The sequence below is a fragment of the Hyperoodon ampullatus genome, assembly GCF_949752795.1.
Source record: "Hyperoodon ampullatus genome assembly, chromosome: 2".
NCBI lineage: Eukaryota > Metazoa > Chordata > Mammalia > Artiodactyla > Ziphiidae > Hyperoodon > Hyperoodon ampullatus.
The window spans coordinates 53,255,517-53,272,156 of NC_136915.1; the positions used below are offsets into that span (position 1 = coordinate 53,255,517).

Here is a 16,640-nt window from a genome sequence, read left to right on the forward strand (position 1 = left end):
TCCTTGACCCTAATTTTATTTTTTTTTTATTTTTTTTTAGTAACTTTTTTTTTTTATTAATTTCTGCTTTATAACAAAGTGAATCAGTCATACATATACATCTGTTCCCACATCCCCTCCCTCATGCATCTCCCTCCCTCCCACCCTCCCCATCCCAACCCTCCAGGCGGTCACAAAGCACCGAGCTGATCTCCCTGTGCTCTGCGGCTGCTTCCCACTATCTATCTACCTTACGTTTGGTAGTGTATATATGTCCATGCCTCTCTTTCCCTTTGTCACAGCTTACCCTTCCCCTTCCCCATATCCTCAAGTCCATTCTCAAGTAGGTCTCTGTCTTTATTCCCGTTTTACCCCTAGGTTCTTCATGACATTTTTTTTTTTTTTTAAATTCCATATATATGTGTTAGCATACGGTATTTGTCTTTCTCTTTCTGACTTACTTCACTCTGTATGACAGACTCTAGGTCTATCCACCTCATTACAAATAGCTCAGTTTCGTTTCTTTTTATGGCTGAGTAATATTCCATTGTATATATGTGCCACATCTTCTTTATCCATTCATCCGATGATGGACACTTAGGTTGTTTCCAGCTCTGGGCTATTGTGAATAGAGCTGCAATGAACATTTTGGTACATGTCTCTTTTTGAATTATGGTTTTCTCAGGGTATATGCCTAGTAGTGGGATTGCTGGGTCATATGGTAGTTCTATTTTTAGTTTTTTAAGGAACCTCCATACTGTTCTCCATAGTGGCTGTACCAATTCACATTCCCACCAGCAGTGCAAGAGTGTTCCATTTTCTCCACACCCTCTCCAGCATTTATTGTTTCTAGATTTCTTGATGATGGCCATTCTGACTGGTGTGAGATGATATCTCATTGTAGTTTTGATTTGCATTTCTCTAATGATTAATGATGTTGAGCATTCTTTCATGTGTTTGCTGGCAGTCTGTATATCTTCTTTGGAGAAATGCCTATTTAAGTCTTCTGCCCATTTTTGGATTGGGTTGTTTGTTTTTTTGCTATTGAGCTGCATGAGCTGTTTATAAATTTTGGAGATTAATCCTTTGTCAGTTGCTTCATTTGCAAATATTTTCTCCCATTCTGAGGGTTGTCTTTTGGTCTTGTTTATGGTTTCCTTTGCTGTGCAAAAGCTTTGAAGTTTCATTAGGTCCCATTTGTTTATCTTTGTTTTTATTTCCATTTCTCTAGGAGGTGGGTCCAAAAGGATCTTGCTGTGATTTATGTCATAGAGTGTTCTACCTATGTTTTCCTCTAAGAGTTTGATAGTTTCTGGCCTTACATTTAGGTCTTTAATCCATTTTGAGCTTATTTTTGTGTATGGTGTTAGGGAATGATCTAATCTCATACTTTTACATGTCCCTGTCCAGTTTTCCCAGCACCACTTATTGAAGAGGCTGTCCTTTCTCCACTGTACATTCCTGCCTCCTTTATCAAAGATAAGTTGGCCATATGTGCGTGGGTTTATCTCTGGGCTTTCTATCCTGATCCACTGATCTATCTTTCTGTTTTTATGCCAGTACCACACTGTCTTAATTACTGTAGCTTTGTAGTATAGTCTGAAGTCAGGCAGCCTGATTCCTCCAGCTCCGTTTTTCGTTCTCAAGATTGCTTTGGCTATTCGGGGTCTTTTGTTTTTCCAAACAAATTTTGAAATTTTTTGTTCTACTTCTGTGAAAAATGCCAGTGGTAGTTTGATAGGGATTGCATTGAATCTGTAGATTGCTTTGGGTAGTAGAGTCATTTTCACAATATTGATTCTTCCAATCCAGGAGCATGGTATATCTCTCCATCTATTTATATCATCTTTAATTTCTTTCATCAGTGTCTTATAATTTTCTGCATACAGGTCTTTTGTCTCCTTAGGTAGGTTTATTCCTAGATATTTTATTCTTTTTGTTGCAATGGTAAATGGGAGTGTTTTCTTGATTTCATTTTCAGATTTTTCATCATTAGTGTACAGGAATGCCAGAGATTTCTGTGCATTAATTTTGTATCCTGCTACTTTACCAAATTCATTGATTAGCTCTAGTAGTTTTTCGGTAGCATCTTTAGGATTCTCTATGTATAGTATCATGTCATCTGCAAACAGTGACAGCTTTACTTCTTCTTTTCCAATTTGGATTCCTTTTATTTCCTTTTCTTCTCTGATTGCTGTGGCTAAAACTTCCAAAACTATGTTGAATAAGAGTGGTGAGAGTGGGCAGCCTTGTCTTGTTCCTGATCTTAGTGGAAATGGTTTCAGTTTTTCACCATTGAGGACAATGTTGGCTGTGGGTTTGTCATATATGGCCTTTATTATGTTGAGGAAAGTTCCCTCTATGCCTACTTTCTGCAGGGTTTTTATCATAAATGGGTGTTGAATTTTGTCGAAAGCTTTCTCTGCATCTATTGAGATGATCATATGGTTTTTCTCCTTCAACTTGTTAATATGGTGTATCACATTGATTGATTTGCGTATATTGAAGAATCCTTGCATTCCTGGAATAAACCCCACTTGATCATGGTGTATGATCCTTTTAATGTGCTGTTGGATTCTGTTTGCTAGTATTTTGTTGAGGATTTTTGCATCTATGTTCATCAGTGATATTGGCCTGTAGTTTTCTTTCTTTGTGACATCCTTGCCTGGTTTTGGTATCAAGGTGATGGTGGCCTCGTAGAATGAGTTTGGGAGTGTTCCTTCCTCTGATATTGTTTGGAAGAGTTTGAGAAGGATGGGTGTTAGCTCTTCTCTAAATGTTTGATAGAATTCGCCTGTGAAGCCATCTGGTCCTGGGCTTTTGTTTGATGGAAGATTTTTAATCACAGTTTCAATTTCAGTGCTTGTGATTGGTCTATTCATATTTTCTATTTCTTCCTGAGTCAGTCTTGGTAGGTTGTGCATTTCTAAGAATTTGTCCATTTCTTCCAGGTTGTCCATTTTATTGGCATAGAGTTGCTTATAGTAATCTCTCATGATCTTTTGTATTTCTGCAGTGTCAGTTGTTACTTCTCCTTTTTCATTTCTAATTCTACTGATTTGAGTCTTCTCCCTTCTTTTCTTGATGAGTCTGGCTAATGGTTTGTCAATTTTGTTTATCTTCTCAAAGAACCAGCTTTTAGTTTGGTTGATCTTTGCTATCGTTTCCTTCATTTCTTTTTCATTTATTTCTGATCTGATCTTTATGATTTCTTTCCTTCTGCTAACTTTGGGGGTTTTTTGTTCTTCTTTCTCTAATTGCTTTAGGTGCAGGGTCAGGTTGTTTACTCGAAATGTTTCCTGTTTCTTAAGGTGGGATTGTATTGCTATAAACTTCCCCCTTAGAACTGCTTTTGCTGCGTCCCATAGGTTTTGGGTCGTCGTGTCTCCATTGTCATTTGTTTCTAAGTATTTCTTAATTTCCTCTTTGATTTCTTCAGTGATCACTTCATTATTGAGTAGTGTATTGTTTAGCCTCCATGTGTTTGTATTTTTTACCGATCTTTTCCTGTAATTGATGTCTAGTCTCATAGCATTGTGGTCAGAAAAGATACTTGATACAATTTCAATTTTCTTAAATTTACCAAGGCTTGATTTGTGACCCAAGATATGATCTATCCTGGAGAATGTTCCATGAGCACTTGAGAAAAATGTGTATTCTGTTGTTTTTGGGTGGAATGTCCTATAAATATCAATTAAGTCCATCTTGTTTAATGTTTCATTTAAAGCTTGTGTTTCCTTATTTATTTTCATTTTGGATGATCTGTCCATTGGTGAAAGTGGGGTGTTAAAGTCCCCTACTATGATTGTGTTACTGTCGATTTCCCCTTTTATGGCTGTTAGTATTTGCCTTATGTATTGAGGTGCTCCTATGTTGGGTGCATAAATATTTACAATTGTTATATCTTCTTCTTGGATCGATCCCTTTATCGTTATGTAGTGTCCTTCTTTGTCTCTTCTAATAGTCTTTATTTTAAAGTCTATTTTGTCTGATATAAGAATTGCTACTCCAGCTTTCTTTTGATTTCCATTTGCATGGAATATCTTTTTCCATCCCCTTACTTTCAATCTGTATGTGTCTCTAGGTCTGAAGTGGGTCTCTTGTAGACAGCATATATATGGGTCTTGTTTTTGTATCCATTCAGCCACTCTGTGTCTTTTGGTGGGAGCATTTAGTCCATTTACATTTAAGGTAATTATCGATATGTATGTTCCTATTCCCATTTCCTTAATGGCTTTGGGTTCGTTATTGTAGGTATAGTCCTTCTGTTGTGTTTCTTGCCTAGAGAAGTTCCTTTAGCATTTGTTGTAAAGCTGGTTTGGTGGTGCTGAACTCTCTCAGCTTTCACTTGTCTGTAAACGTTTTAATTTCTCCATCAAATCTGAATGAGATCCTTGCTGGGAAGAGTAATCTTGGTTGCAGGTTTCTCTCCTTCATCACTTTAATTATGTCCTGCCACTCCCTTCTGGCTTGTAGAGTTTCTGCTGAGAGATCAGCTGTTAACCTGATGGGGATTCCCTTGTGTGTTATTTGTTGTTTTTCCCTTGCTGCTTTTAATATGATTTCTTTGTGTTTAATTTTTGACAGTTTGATTAATATGTGTCTTGGCGTATTTCTTCTTGGATTTATTCTGTATGGGACTCTCTGTGCCTCCTGGACTTGATTAACTATTTCCTTTCCCATATTAGGGAAGTTTTCAACTATAATCTCTTCAAATATTTTCTCAGTCCCTTTCTTTTTCTCTTCTTCTTCTGGAACCCCTATAATTCGAATGTTGGTGCGTTTAATGTTGTCCCAGAGGTCTCTGAGACTGTCCTCTGTTCTTTTCATTCTTTTTTCTTTATTTTTCTCTGCATCAGTTATTTCCACTATTTTATCTTCCACCTCACTTATCCGTTCTTCTGCCTCAGTTATTCTGCTATTGATCCCATCTAGAGTATTTTTCATTTCATTTATTGTGTTTTTAATCGATGCTTGATTCATCTTTAGTTCTTCTAGGTCCTTGTTAACTGTTTCTTGCATATTGTCTATTCTATTTCCAAGATTTTGGATCTGGGAAATAGAATCTTGGATCAGCTTTACTATCATTATTCTGAATTCTTTTTCAGGTAGACTGCCTATTACCTCTTCATTTGTTAGGTCTGGTAGGTTTTTATCTTGCTCCTTCACCTGCTGTGTGTTTTTCTGCTTTCTCATTTTGCTTATGTTACTGTGTTTGGGGTCTCCTTTTTGCAGGCTGCAGATTCGTAGTTCCCGTTGTTTTTGGTGTCTGTCCCCCGTGGCTAAGGTTGTTTCAGTAGGTTGTGTAGGCTTCCTGGTGGGGGGGACTAATGCCTGTGTTCTGGTGGTTGAAGCTCGATCTTGTCTTTCTGGTGGACAGGTCCACGTCTGGTGGTGTGTTTTGGGGTGCCTGTGGCCTTATTATGTTTTTAGGTATCCTCTCTGCTAATGGGTGGGGTTGTGTTCCTGCCTTGCTAGTTGCTTGGCATAGGGTGACCAGCACTGTAGCTTGCTGGTCGTTGACTGAAGCTGGGTGCTGGTGTTGAGATGGAGATCCCTGGGAGATTTTTGCTGCTTGATATTATGTGGAGCTGGGAGGTCTCTTGTGGACCCGTGTCCTGAAGTTGGCTCTCCCACTTCAGAGGCACAGCACTAACTCCTGGCTGCAGCACCAAGAGCCTTTCATCCACCCGGCTCAGAATAACAGGGAGAAAAAGTAGAAAGAAATAATTAGTAGAAGAAAGAAAGAGAGATTGAAAGAAAGGAAGAAGGGAAGTAAGGAAGGAAGGAAGGAAGAAAGAAAGAAAGGAGGGAGGGGGGAAGGATGGAAAGAAAGGAAAGAAAGGAGGGAGGGAGGGAGGAATGAAAGCAAAAGGAAGAGTGAATGGAAGAAGAGAGGGAGGGAGGGAGGAAGGAAAGAAAGAAAGAAAGACAGGAGGGAGGGAGGGAGGGAGGAAGGAAAGAAAAAGAAAGTGGAAAGAAGAAGGGAGGGAGGGAGGGATGGAGGAAAGAAAAAGAAAGAAGGAAAGGAGGAGCGGAGGGAGGGAGGGAGGAAGGGAAGGGAGGAAAAAAAGAAAGAGCAGGTAAAGTAAAATAGAATAAAGTATGAAATATAGTAGCGTTATTAAAATTAAAAAGTAATTATTGAAAAAAAACACGGACCGAAAGAACCCTGGGACATATGGTGGAAGCAAAGCTATACAGAGAGAATCTTACACAGAAGATTACACATACACATTCACAAAAAGAGAGCAGGGGGAAAAATCAAAAATCTTGCTCTCCAAGTCCACCTCCTCGATTTGGGATAATTCGTTGTAAAAAGAGGAAAAGGGCGAAAAGTCTGAAATCTTGCTAAGTCCACCTCCTTAATTTGAGATAATTCGTTGTAAAAAGAGGAAAAAAAAAAGGGGGGGGGGAAGTCTTAAATCTTGTCCTCAAGGTCCACTTCCTCAATTTGGGATGATTCGCTGTCCATTCATGCACTCCACAGACGCAGGGCACATCAAATGGACCGTGGAGCTTTAATCCGCTGCCTCGGAGGCTGCACAGAGAGATTTCCCTGTCTCTGCTCTCACAGCTCCCGGGTCTCAGCCTTGGACCTGGCCCCGCCTCTGCGCGTAGGTCGCCGGAGGGCGTCCGTTCTTCGCTCAGACAGGACGGGTTTAAAGGAGCCGCTGATTCGGGGGCTCTGGCTCACTCAGGCAGAGGGGAGGGAGGGGAATGCCCTCTCCTCGCGCACCAGGCAACAAAAGGGAAAAAAGTCTCTTGCCTCTCCGGTAGCTCCAGACCCTTTCCCCGGACTCCCTCCGGGCTAGCACTAACCCCTTCAGGGTCTCTTCCTGCCGCCAGCCCCAGACCTCTCCCTGCGCTCCGACTGAAAGCCGATACCCGAGCCTCAGCTCCCAGCCCCGCCCGCCCTGGCGGCCGAGCAGACAAGTCTCTCGGGCTGGTGTGTGCCTGAGGGCACCGATCCTCTGTGCCAAAATCTCTCTGCTTTGCCCTCCACACCCCTGTTGCTGTGCTCTCCTCCGCTACTCCGAAGCTTTCCCCCTCCGCCACCTGCAGTCTCCGCCCTCGAAGGGGCTTGTAGTGTGTAGAAACCTTCCCTCCTTCACGGCTCCCTCCCACTGGTGCAGGTCCCGTCCATATCCTATTGTCTCTGTTTATTCTTTTTTTTCTTTTGACCTACCCAGGTATGTGGGGAGTTTCTTGCCTTTTGGGGGGTCTGAGGTCTTCTGTCAGCGTTCAGTAGGTGTTCTGTTGGAGTTGTTCCACGTGTAGATGAATTTCTGATGTATCTGTGGGGAGGAAGGTGATCTCCGCGTCTTACTCTTCCGCCATCTTCCTCCGGCTCCTCGACCCTAATTTTAAAGCAGATTACACTAGCCCTATAAACAGATCCCTCAACTAGATTCTACCTGTGAGACTCAGAATCAGAAAACTTTAGAGGCAGAGAGGGAAATGACATTCATAAATTATGTATTCCTTGCCATTTATAAATATGTTCCTGTATATTCCATAAAAAATAAGCAGTTGACAATTAGATGTAATATCAGATATCTTAAAGGAAATTAATTATATCCAGCAAAAATAAAGCAGATACAGAAATCAAAGAGTAAGTCATTTTGAACAATTAATTTATTATCTTTTCTCAAAAAATAAGGTTCAACCCACCCCTCCACAAAAAACCCTTGTCTCAAAACAAATATAAAGTTTTATTTGTGCTCAAAAGAATTTGTGTTTATGTTTCAAGATTTGGAGCTTGTCTTTTGCAGTCTGACTTCTTGAGGATTCACGCTATGGTGCCTGTAGAAATGAAGGGGGAACATCTTTAAATCTTGTTTGGTTTGAAGGAATGGATAGCTAATCCCTATCAGATGTTTCTTTAGAGAACAATGTTTAAAAACTGTTTGGGAATTTAGCTATCCTACCTGATTCTTAGGTAGGCTGTTTTCATCCCAGTTGTGGAGGTCTCAGAGGTCAGCCAAGGTAACCATTTATTTTAAATCATCTTTTGTTTCAGATTTCCTGTTGAACTTTTTTTTTTAACCATTTCAAAAATCACCCAGTTGTTGTGTCGTAGCTTTCCATAACCTCCAGATTCAAAGATTCAAACCAAAAAACCATCTATGTAACTAAATGACTATACCCTCCTACGTGACTCTAACTAGAGCAGAATATGAAATTAGACTTCACATTTTTTAATCACAATGAAACTAATATTTGAAATTCTCTTGTCAGATGTCTTCTATTTATGACACTTCGCTTCTTTTGTTTTTGTTTCCCCAGGACATTTGGGCTTCCAGGACAGTTTTGTCACATCAGGGGTTTTTAGTGTGACTGAGCTAGTAAGAGTGTCACAGAGTAAGTATAATTTTGCTTTGATTTGGTATAGATTTGCCTTGGGTTTGTGCTTACCTTTTGCCTAGGCCTCCTAAAGACATAAATACCTTTCAGAATCTCCTTTTCATACTCCCACTGGAAGAATTTTGCCACGTAGTTTGTTTGACAGCCAAGAATTTAAGTCAGGAAAAATTAATATCATTTTAATGTGAGACAAAGGGAAAGAACTGAAATCCTGAGTGTCTCACATAGTCCCTAGTCTATAGTGTGAACCTGTTTTAAAAAAATTGAGGCTTCCTGGATTTCTAAGAAATTCTAAGTTTTAAAAGAATTTGTTTTTGACCTTTAAAGAATGCTAATGCCCTTAGCATGAGTGACACCGTGCAGCATGATCATTACCAGCTTGTCAATAATCACCAACAACAGTGAATTAAGAGTACCTGTCACCACCCTGTTCCATTGATCAAAGGGTCATTGATTGTATTTTTGCTATGACATAATCCAGACAGTCCAAGGAGAAAGTATAGGATTCTCCCTCTCCCTCCCTCCACCCCATGTAAACACACACACCCCACACACACACACTGTTGCCTTCCCACAGAAACATCTCTTTGTTTTTATTTAAAACCATACCTATATTACCCCTGAAACTAACATAATGTCATACATCAATTATACTTCAAAAAACTAATAATAATAATTTTCATCACGCTTCAGACAACTCTGCAGGCCTTGAAAAGATCATAGGCCTTAGGCATTGTGCCTATTGTGCTTAATGGATTAAAATAAAAGTTTCTGGCTAACATTAAAAAAAGCGTATCTACAATGACTATGGTGTTCTAGGTCCCAATACCAAGGAAAAATATACTAAATATTAAAATTTTATTTTTTATCCCCCTTCAACTTCAAAATACCACTGGTGGATAAAATTTACATTGTTGAAATTGGTTTCAGGCTGCATCAACTTCTTTGTGGAATGAGGTGGAGTAAAAATAAATATTTTTATTTCAAGTTCATACCCTCCATTCACTGTATTACAGTCTTGCAAGCTTGACCAAGGAAGCAAGTCAATCTCATGACAAGATGTCAGGTCAAGCAAGCCAAGCCATCCTGATCTCACAGGCTCAGGTTCTGTCTGTTCTTATTTCTTAAAAATCCAGAAAGTGGGATACAAGGTGTGGGCAGGGGATCTGAGGGTGGAGGGAGAGTCTATCCGCCAAGCACTGTGCTAGGTTTTCATGTATGTTACATAAAATTAATCCTTGCGATAAACATGTGAGCTTAAGAAATTACTCTCATTTTTACAAATGAGTTAAATCGAGGGTCTAGTTAAGTCATTTTTCCAAAGTCAAACAAGTGGGTAAAAGGTTAAGCTAAGTCTGTGTAGCACTAGAATCTGTACTCTTAGACTAGCCCAGAGGATCTTGAAGAAATCTACAACCTGAGACTAGACAGGGAAAACAGCAGGAAGGTAACCATGGGTGTTAGAATTCTACAGTCGGGAACCCTTGGTTAATGCTGGGATGTTCTGGTGTAGGGGGTCAGAACCCTAAAGAATGAAGCATTATGAGCAGCAAGTTATGACTTGGAATGGCGAAGTTGCTGCCATATGATGAAGTGTGCTTAGAGTACCAACCAGCGAGCTGGAGAGAAGATTGCCTTGTTCACTTGGAGGATATATACTGCCCTAGCATAGCTGATGACCCAGTTATTTGCCATAGACAAATAAAAATGCATTTGTATGTATATTTTTTTACGTTTTTAAGATTTTAAAAAGGTGATCATCATCGTACATTTTTCTTGCAATTTTAATAATAATAGTAATATAGAGTATATGTATTAAAGTATAACTGTCCTAATGGCATTACTGGGGCATACATTCATTCATAGAGCCCTTACTGGGATCTAATCATAGCCTTAATGAGTGAAAAGAAAACCCTTTTAAGATTGGTGCACAAGACCTTTTTTATTCTACCCTTGCTACTGTAATACGTACATTTAGTCTTCATTACTGTCAGTGTCCTGAGGCCTGGGGGTTTGTATGTGAAGGCCCACACTGCTCAGAACCATCCCCAGAATCTCATCCTTCTTCCACTGTCTCTATGTCCCTTTAAGGTCTTCTATCCCAAGCCTTATCAGTTCCAAACTTGACTAGATTTCCATTCAGTCTACCACATGTGGTTGCCAAGGGAATTCTCAACCTGCCTTCAAGATTGCCAGGGGATATGGCCAGACCACACACTGAATCTACAGAGGGACCTGGTTTGTTTCCTGTCCCTGTTTAGAGGGCTGTGTTGCTGCGGCCTGGCGTAGTGAGCATCCTTTGGCTCTTGAATGCCTTTCGATTCTGTACACTGCTGTGTAATTGCTCTAGGACTCACTCACACATGCCCTCATGACTGAAACTGTTTGGCAAGAGTGGGACTGGGCTGTGTCAGCTAAACCATGGCTTCTGGCCAAACCGCCATCCAGAGCCCCCTCCCTCCTGCAGATATTTTTTTTTTTTTTTTTTTTTTTAACGCGGGCCTCTCACTGTTGTGGCCCCTCCCGCCACGGAGCGCAGGCTCAACGGCCATGACTCACGGGCCCAGCCGCTCCGCGGCATGTGGGATCTTCCCGGACCGGGGCACGAACCCGCGTCCCCTGCATCGGCAGGCGGACTCTCAACCACTGCGCCACCAGGGCAGCCCCCTCCTGCAGATCTTTAATCCAGGTTTGTTCAGGGTCTGTGTCTCAAGATTGCCTTGTCTGATGAGGGAAGGGCCCCCCAGCTCATGTTTCCTCACCCACACACCTTTCTGAAAGATGTAACACTCAGACCACATGATGGAGTCAAAATCCTTAACCATTCCTTATGGCGCTGCCCACCTCCCCACATTAGAAGAGCTGAGCATCCATTCTAGAGGTGCAGTGGACACTTTTTCCAGATAAGTGGGGCTGGGGTGCATTCTGTAACCTTGAGATAGAAATAAGCTAACTGGCATGTAAGTTGATTAAATGCGTAATGTTAGCCCTGGTAGGAGCATAATGTAACATATGAAAAATTACAGTAGCCAGCATTTATCAAGCATACACCAAGTACCAGGCATTGTGCTAGGCACCATTCAGTCCTCCCATGGTTGCTGTTATTGTCCCTTTTTATAGATGAAGGAGTCGGTGATGCTCAAAGTTAAGAAACTTGCTCTTTTCACTTTACTGTACTCAGCTAGCTGCCTGTAGACATTTTTGTCATGACCTCTCCTATAACTGCATTCTAGAACTAAACAATCCAAAGATTCTGTGCTTTTATTAAATTATCATTTCTTATTAGAGTTGATAAACTTTTCAATTGTTAATATGTGCATCAAAAAAAAAAAGTTTAAATGATTTTCAGGTAAACCAAAACAAGTAAAATACTTAATTACAATTTTTTTTCCTGGGTTTGTTTTCAGGTTTGATTTTTTTTAATGAATAGACTTTCAATATCGCTTCCTCCCCAGTTTCCTCTATGATTAACATCTTTCGTTACTGTGGTACATTTATTATAATTGGTGAGCTGATATTGATACATTATTATTAACTCAAGTCTGTAGTTTACATTAGGGTTCATCCTTTGTGTTGTACATTCTATGTGTTTTGACAAATGTTTTACAGTATCATACAGAATAGTCTATTACAGTATCATATTATTACACTATTACAGTGCCATACAGGATAGTCTCACTTCCTTACAAATCACGTGTGCTCCAACTACTCATTTTCCCACTCCCCCAACAAGTGATCTTTTTACTCTTTCTAATAGTTTAGCCTTTCACCTGGATGTTTCTAATGGCCTCAGTGTCTTAGAATTTCTTCCACTATGCTGCACATTTCTTCTTAACTTCCTCCTGTCTATCCCAGACCCACCCAGTCCCCCCAGTCACACCTGGGACCACATACGTGGCCCAGAAATTTCACACTAATGGTGGCCTTAGCTTGAAAATTTTCCCTCTTTCTGGATCTTTCGAATTCAGTTTTTAAATTTGCTAATACAAATATTGACATTCCCGAGGTTTCCAGTTCGTTTCTGTTTTTAGTTTTCCTCCTTTCAAATTTAATAGAGGAGGGAGATGCTATTTCAGTATTTCCTCATGAGGATTCACTGAAATAACTGTGCTAAGTTTGTTGATTATAATTGTGTTACTACAGGGTGGCCATGGCCGAGAAACTCAAGAGAAAACTGCTGGCTTAGCCTTGCACATTCAGAGGTGAGGGTCAGGCGACAAAGTTGCTTGACATGAAATCATCCTGCTCAAATGCACGGGGCTGTTGGAATCAGGGCCTCCTGCTGCAGTCTCCCACCAATTCCCCTCTTACCCTTGCCTCCTGCCTGCCTACCTTTTCATTTTTTTGCATCATCCAGACTCTGTGAAAGGCAAGAAAGGAGAGTTCTGTTTCTCTTAGCAGCGAAGAGAGTACTGTAGCATAAAAGTAAATGTATATTCATTCTCCTCCTACCTTTTCCCCCATGTGCTAGGACCATCTGAAAGTAGTTCTGGTTATTTATTACTTTGTTCCGGGGGAAGGAGGGCGACATACAGACCACTAGACACGTTGCCAGAGAGAGAGAGAAGTCTTCTCTGCTCTGGGGGAGGGGGTTTATAAGTGCTAACGATGAGGTTCAGAATCATTAAAGTTGTTTTAGCATAAGACTGTGAGGAAAGAGACAGGAACCATCTGTTGAAATGGCTCTTACATGATGCTGCATTTTCAAACAAAGCCTTCTAGAAGCATTTTCAGATGGGTCTCTTTCCCATGAAGTTGCTACAAAGAGAGCCCACTCTACTGGTGGCTAAATTGATGCTGCTTAGATAGCTCTCTGTCAGCACCCTCTCTTGTTTATTTTGCACCAGTGTTTTCCTCAAAGTGTGTGCTTTGAGGCTGTCAAATATCCTTCCTGGTATGCACCCAGAAAATCCTCCCAAAAAAATCCACTACTTCTGCCCATATCCTTCTAAAGTGCTGACTCTTTTATTTGAAGTTGGTGGAGTGACTCTGAAACCTTAAATACTTCACTGGGAAAGAGGAAAACCGCAAATACACACAGGCCATTGTGACTCTGGCCTGACGGGTTCTAATTTTCTAGCAGTGGTTTGTACACCCGAGCTGGCTGCAAGGGTTAAGTAAACTTCGTGGCTGGGTATGATTTCATGGCCCTGGAATTTTGAAAAGCCAGGGTTCTCAGTACACTGTGGCCAGCCTTAGAGTCTTTGGGTGTGAAAACCACTCTCAGTTACCCAGACTCATTTTGGGTTCCTGTTGCATTGCTGCAGAATCTATTAAAATCCAGCAGCTGAATCGTCCTGGCTCTGCCACAAAGCTGGGCTGCTGGGTGGCTACAGGATTCCCGAGTTGTTTGTCAATGGAGAGTGGGAGTGAATGGAGCAAGGCATATGCCTCAGCCTGGCATGAGGTGGCACCCTAGTGGCTGTTTTCTGCCTTAGAAGTGTGCACTCTTTCTGTATTCTTACACGAGAATTGTCATTAAGATCCCAATTGCAGTTCATTTGTAAAATTCTTTCTTAAATCTCTAGGTCCTTTGTGTGTCTCTGGGGGCCCATATCCACACCCTTGGATTTTCTGACCAGCAATTTAGTAGGAACTATTGGCAATAGTCTAACCTGCCGTGATGGCGCTACTACAACAGAATTAACTCGGCTCCCAGGTACAATAAGGAAACGAAGATCTTTGGTAGGGACAAGCCCAAACTTGAGAATTACGAAACGTTCCTGCAAAGAAGGACTCATGAGGAAATTGGTGTAGGATAAGGGATTCCGGATGTCCCAGTCCTCTGGGGTGCCATTTATTTGCCAAATTTTAGGTCTTTGTTAAAGTGGAATAGATTTGAAACTTTCTTTTCTGAATAGGTGGCCTGTTGGTTCACCTTTGATCATGGCATTGGAAATTATTTTTAAAAATAAGGTTATATTCTTATGCAAGCTCTTCTTTCGAAAGAAACCATTTGGACTTGAGCATTAAAGGAAGAAACAAAAAGATTATAATAAAAGATACACTGCAGCCCTAGCATGAACAGTGGCTGTGACCTTGCCTCTTGTTTGCCATTACACAATTCAATGGCAGTCCACTCAAACTATGCTCTCGATCAATATCCTATTAAAGCAGCACAAAAAGTCTCCATAAACTTAGTGTTTAGCTATGTTTATAAATGGAACTCGGCATAATTAGATGGTCAATAGCAGGCTCTACTAGTAATTTTAAAATGAACATCACACATTTTCTATCTGCAGAAGTCAATGGCACGTCTTCCAGAGTAAGGGGATCGTGTGCAGCAGACAAAAGAGTAGGAGTCCCTTTAAAAAAATCATAATGCCTATCTCCAGAATGCAGTTTTTCAAGAAAACCTGTTACATTATGGAATAGAAAATACTGATTGGCCCTATATATTTTTTCATTGGCCTGTCTAAGCCACCTTATTCTGAATATATTATGACATTGCAAATGTTTTATTTTCTAGTTTTAATCAACCCCTCATGGAGAGATAAAATAATAAATATTGCCATACTCTTAGGAAGAAAAATACCAGTCTGGCTGGCTTAATTTAGTGGGTTTCCTCTGCTATAATTCAATAAATTTTCAAAATAAATACTGAAATTGAATTACTTCAAAAGGATGTTTTGTTGTATCATTTTTTTTCTTTTAATTTTCTTGACATATTTGGGGTGAATATTTGGACAGTAAAGCTGGCAACAAATGGAATGAACTGGCAGTAGCAGAAATTTTCGTCAACTACTCTTTCTTCTGAATCCCGGCTCACAGTATGTGTGGCCAAACATGGTATTTTTTTTCTGTCCTACTCTCCTCACCCACTAGAGAAAGAGCCACATAAAGTAAAAGGTGTTCCCACCCTTACCTACAAATTGAAATGTGCATATACCTTGTGTTTGGTGTGGGCTCTGGCAGCTGTGTTATGACCACCATGTCAGCTGAAATAGAGCTATGATAAGAACAAGCTTATGACATCAGCAGACCCATCAGCCAATGCTGTGCATGAAGGTCTTGTCCTTTCTGTTACATTCATACCCCTACAGCCTTCCTGCTTAGAGCTGGCAGTGAGTTCTCATAGCAAGATTTAGAGGGCCTCTTGTTTTCTTTTCTTAGCTGAAGCTCCTACTAAATTTACCAGACTATGAACGTTTTTATTGTAAAGGTTTGACTCAGGGAGAAGCAAAACACATAACACCTTGATGTACATACTATTTTGTTATCAAGATCTCTTTTCATATATTCATGTATTTCTCATCTTTTCTAGGTAATTTTTTCTTTGGATAATATATTATATAAAATCTATATGCAAGATGGCATAATGGTTATCATAAAATAGTCCAGGATAATAGATTTGGGGATCTGGCCTTACCAAGTGACTTTGGGCAACATTTAACCCCTCTCAGATGTGTTCTCCTGATAGGTCACCATCATTTATTCAATCAGCAAAGATTTATTAAGTACCAATTGTGTGCTGGGTCTAAGTCTGAGTGCTGGAAATAGAAACACCTTTCAGAATCGATAGCTAGTGGGAAGCAGCCCCATAGCACAGGAAGATCAGCTTGGTGCTTTGTGACCACCTAGAGGGGTGGGATAGGGAGGGTGGGAGGGAGATGCAAGAGGGAGGAGATCTGGGGATATATGTATATGTATGGCTGATTCACTCTGTTATAAAGCAGAAACTAACACACCATTGTAGAGAAACTATACTCCAATAAAGATGTTTAAAAAAAAAAAGAAAGAAAAAAGAAACACTTTCAGGAGTGTTTCAAGGATGAAGTGAGAAAGTGTCAAGAGTCTAGTACATAGTAGATGCTCAATGGTAACTACTATGATTATTATTGAACAAAGCCTCTGTCCTCGATCTTTCACTCAGAGTGGATCCTTGAGCTGACCACACTATCAGCAAATTTATTAAAAATGTGTGTGTGTGTCTATATGTGCTGAGTGTGTGTGTGTATAAATTAAGAAGCACTGATTTTAGAATTCATGTTCTAAAAATCAATTTATTACAAGGACCATTCTAGTGACCCTTTCAGAGTTAGTAATTCCAATAGAAAAAGAGCATGCCAATACTAGATCTAATTCATCTGCTTTAGGAAGCCAGAAAATTCTTATTCCACACGTTTTCAGCCAAAGCCTATGTTTCTGCATTATTCTTGGAATTTCTCTTCCAGGGTATAGAATGGATAACAAGATGTTTAAAAATTCTCGGTCTAACGTTGACACGTTAACAACTTTTTAAGTGGCCAGCCACACCATGGTTATTTTTATCAGAGTTTTTCAAAGTATTTGGT

At 40.3% G+C, this 16,640-nt stretch overlaps 1 protein-coding gene across 2 annotated transcripts in view; it reads left to right on the plus strand.

Moving 5' to 3' along the window:
* Nucleotides 1-16,640, plus strand: part of NFIA (nuclear factor I A) — a gene marked incomplete at its 3' end in the record, with an annotated part of 386,636 nt that overhangs the window by 236,763 nt on the left and 133,233 nt on the right. For both annotated transcript variants that reach the window (XM_079728578.1, XM_079728577.1), the window contains exon 4: nt 8,269-8,343. In XM_079728578.1, coding sequence (XP_079584704.1) covers nt 8,269-8,343 — 75 coding nt within the window. The remainder of the gene's footprint in view (nt 1-8,268; nt 8,344-16,640) is intronic.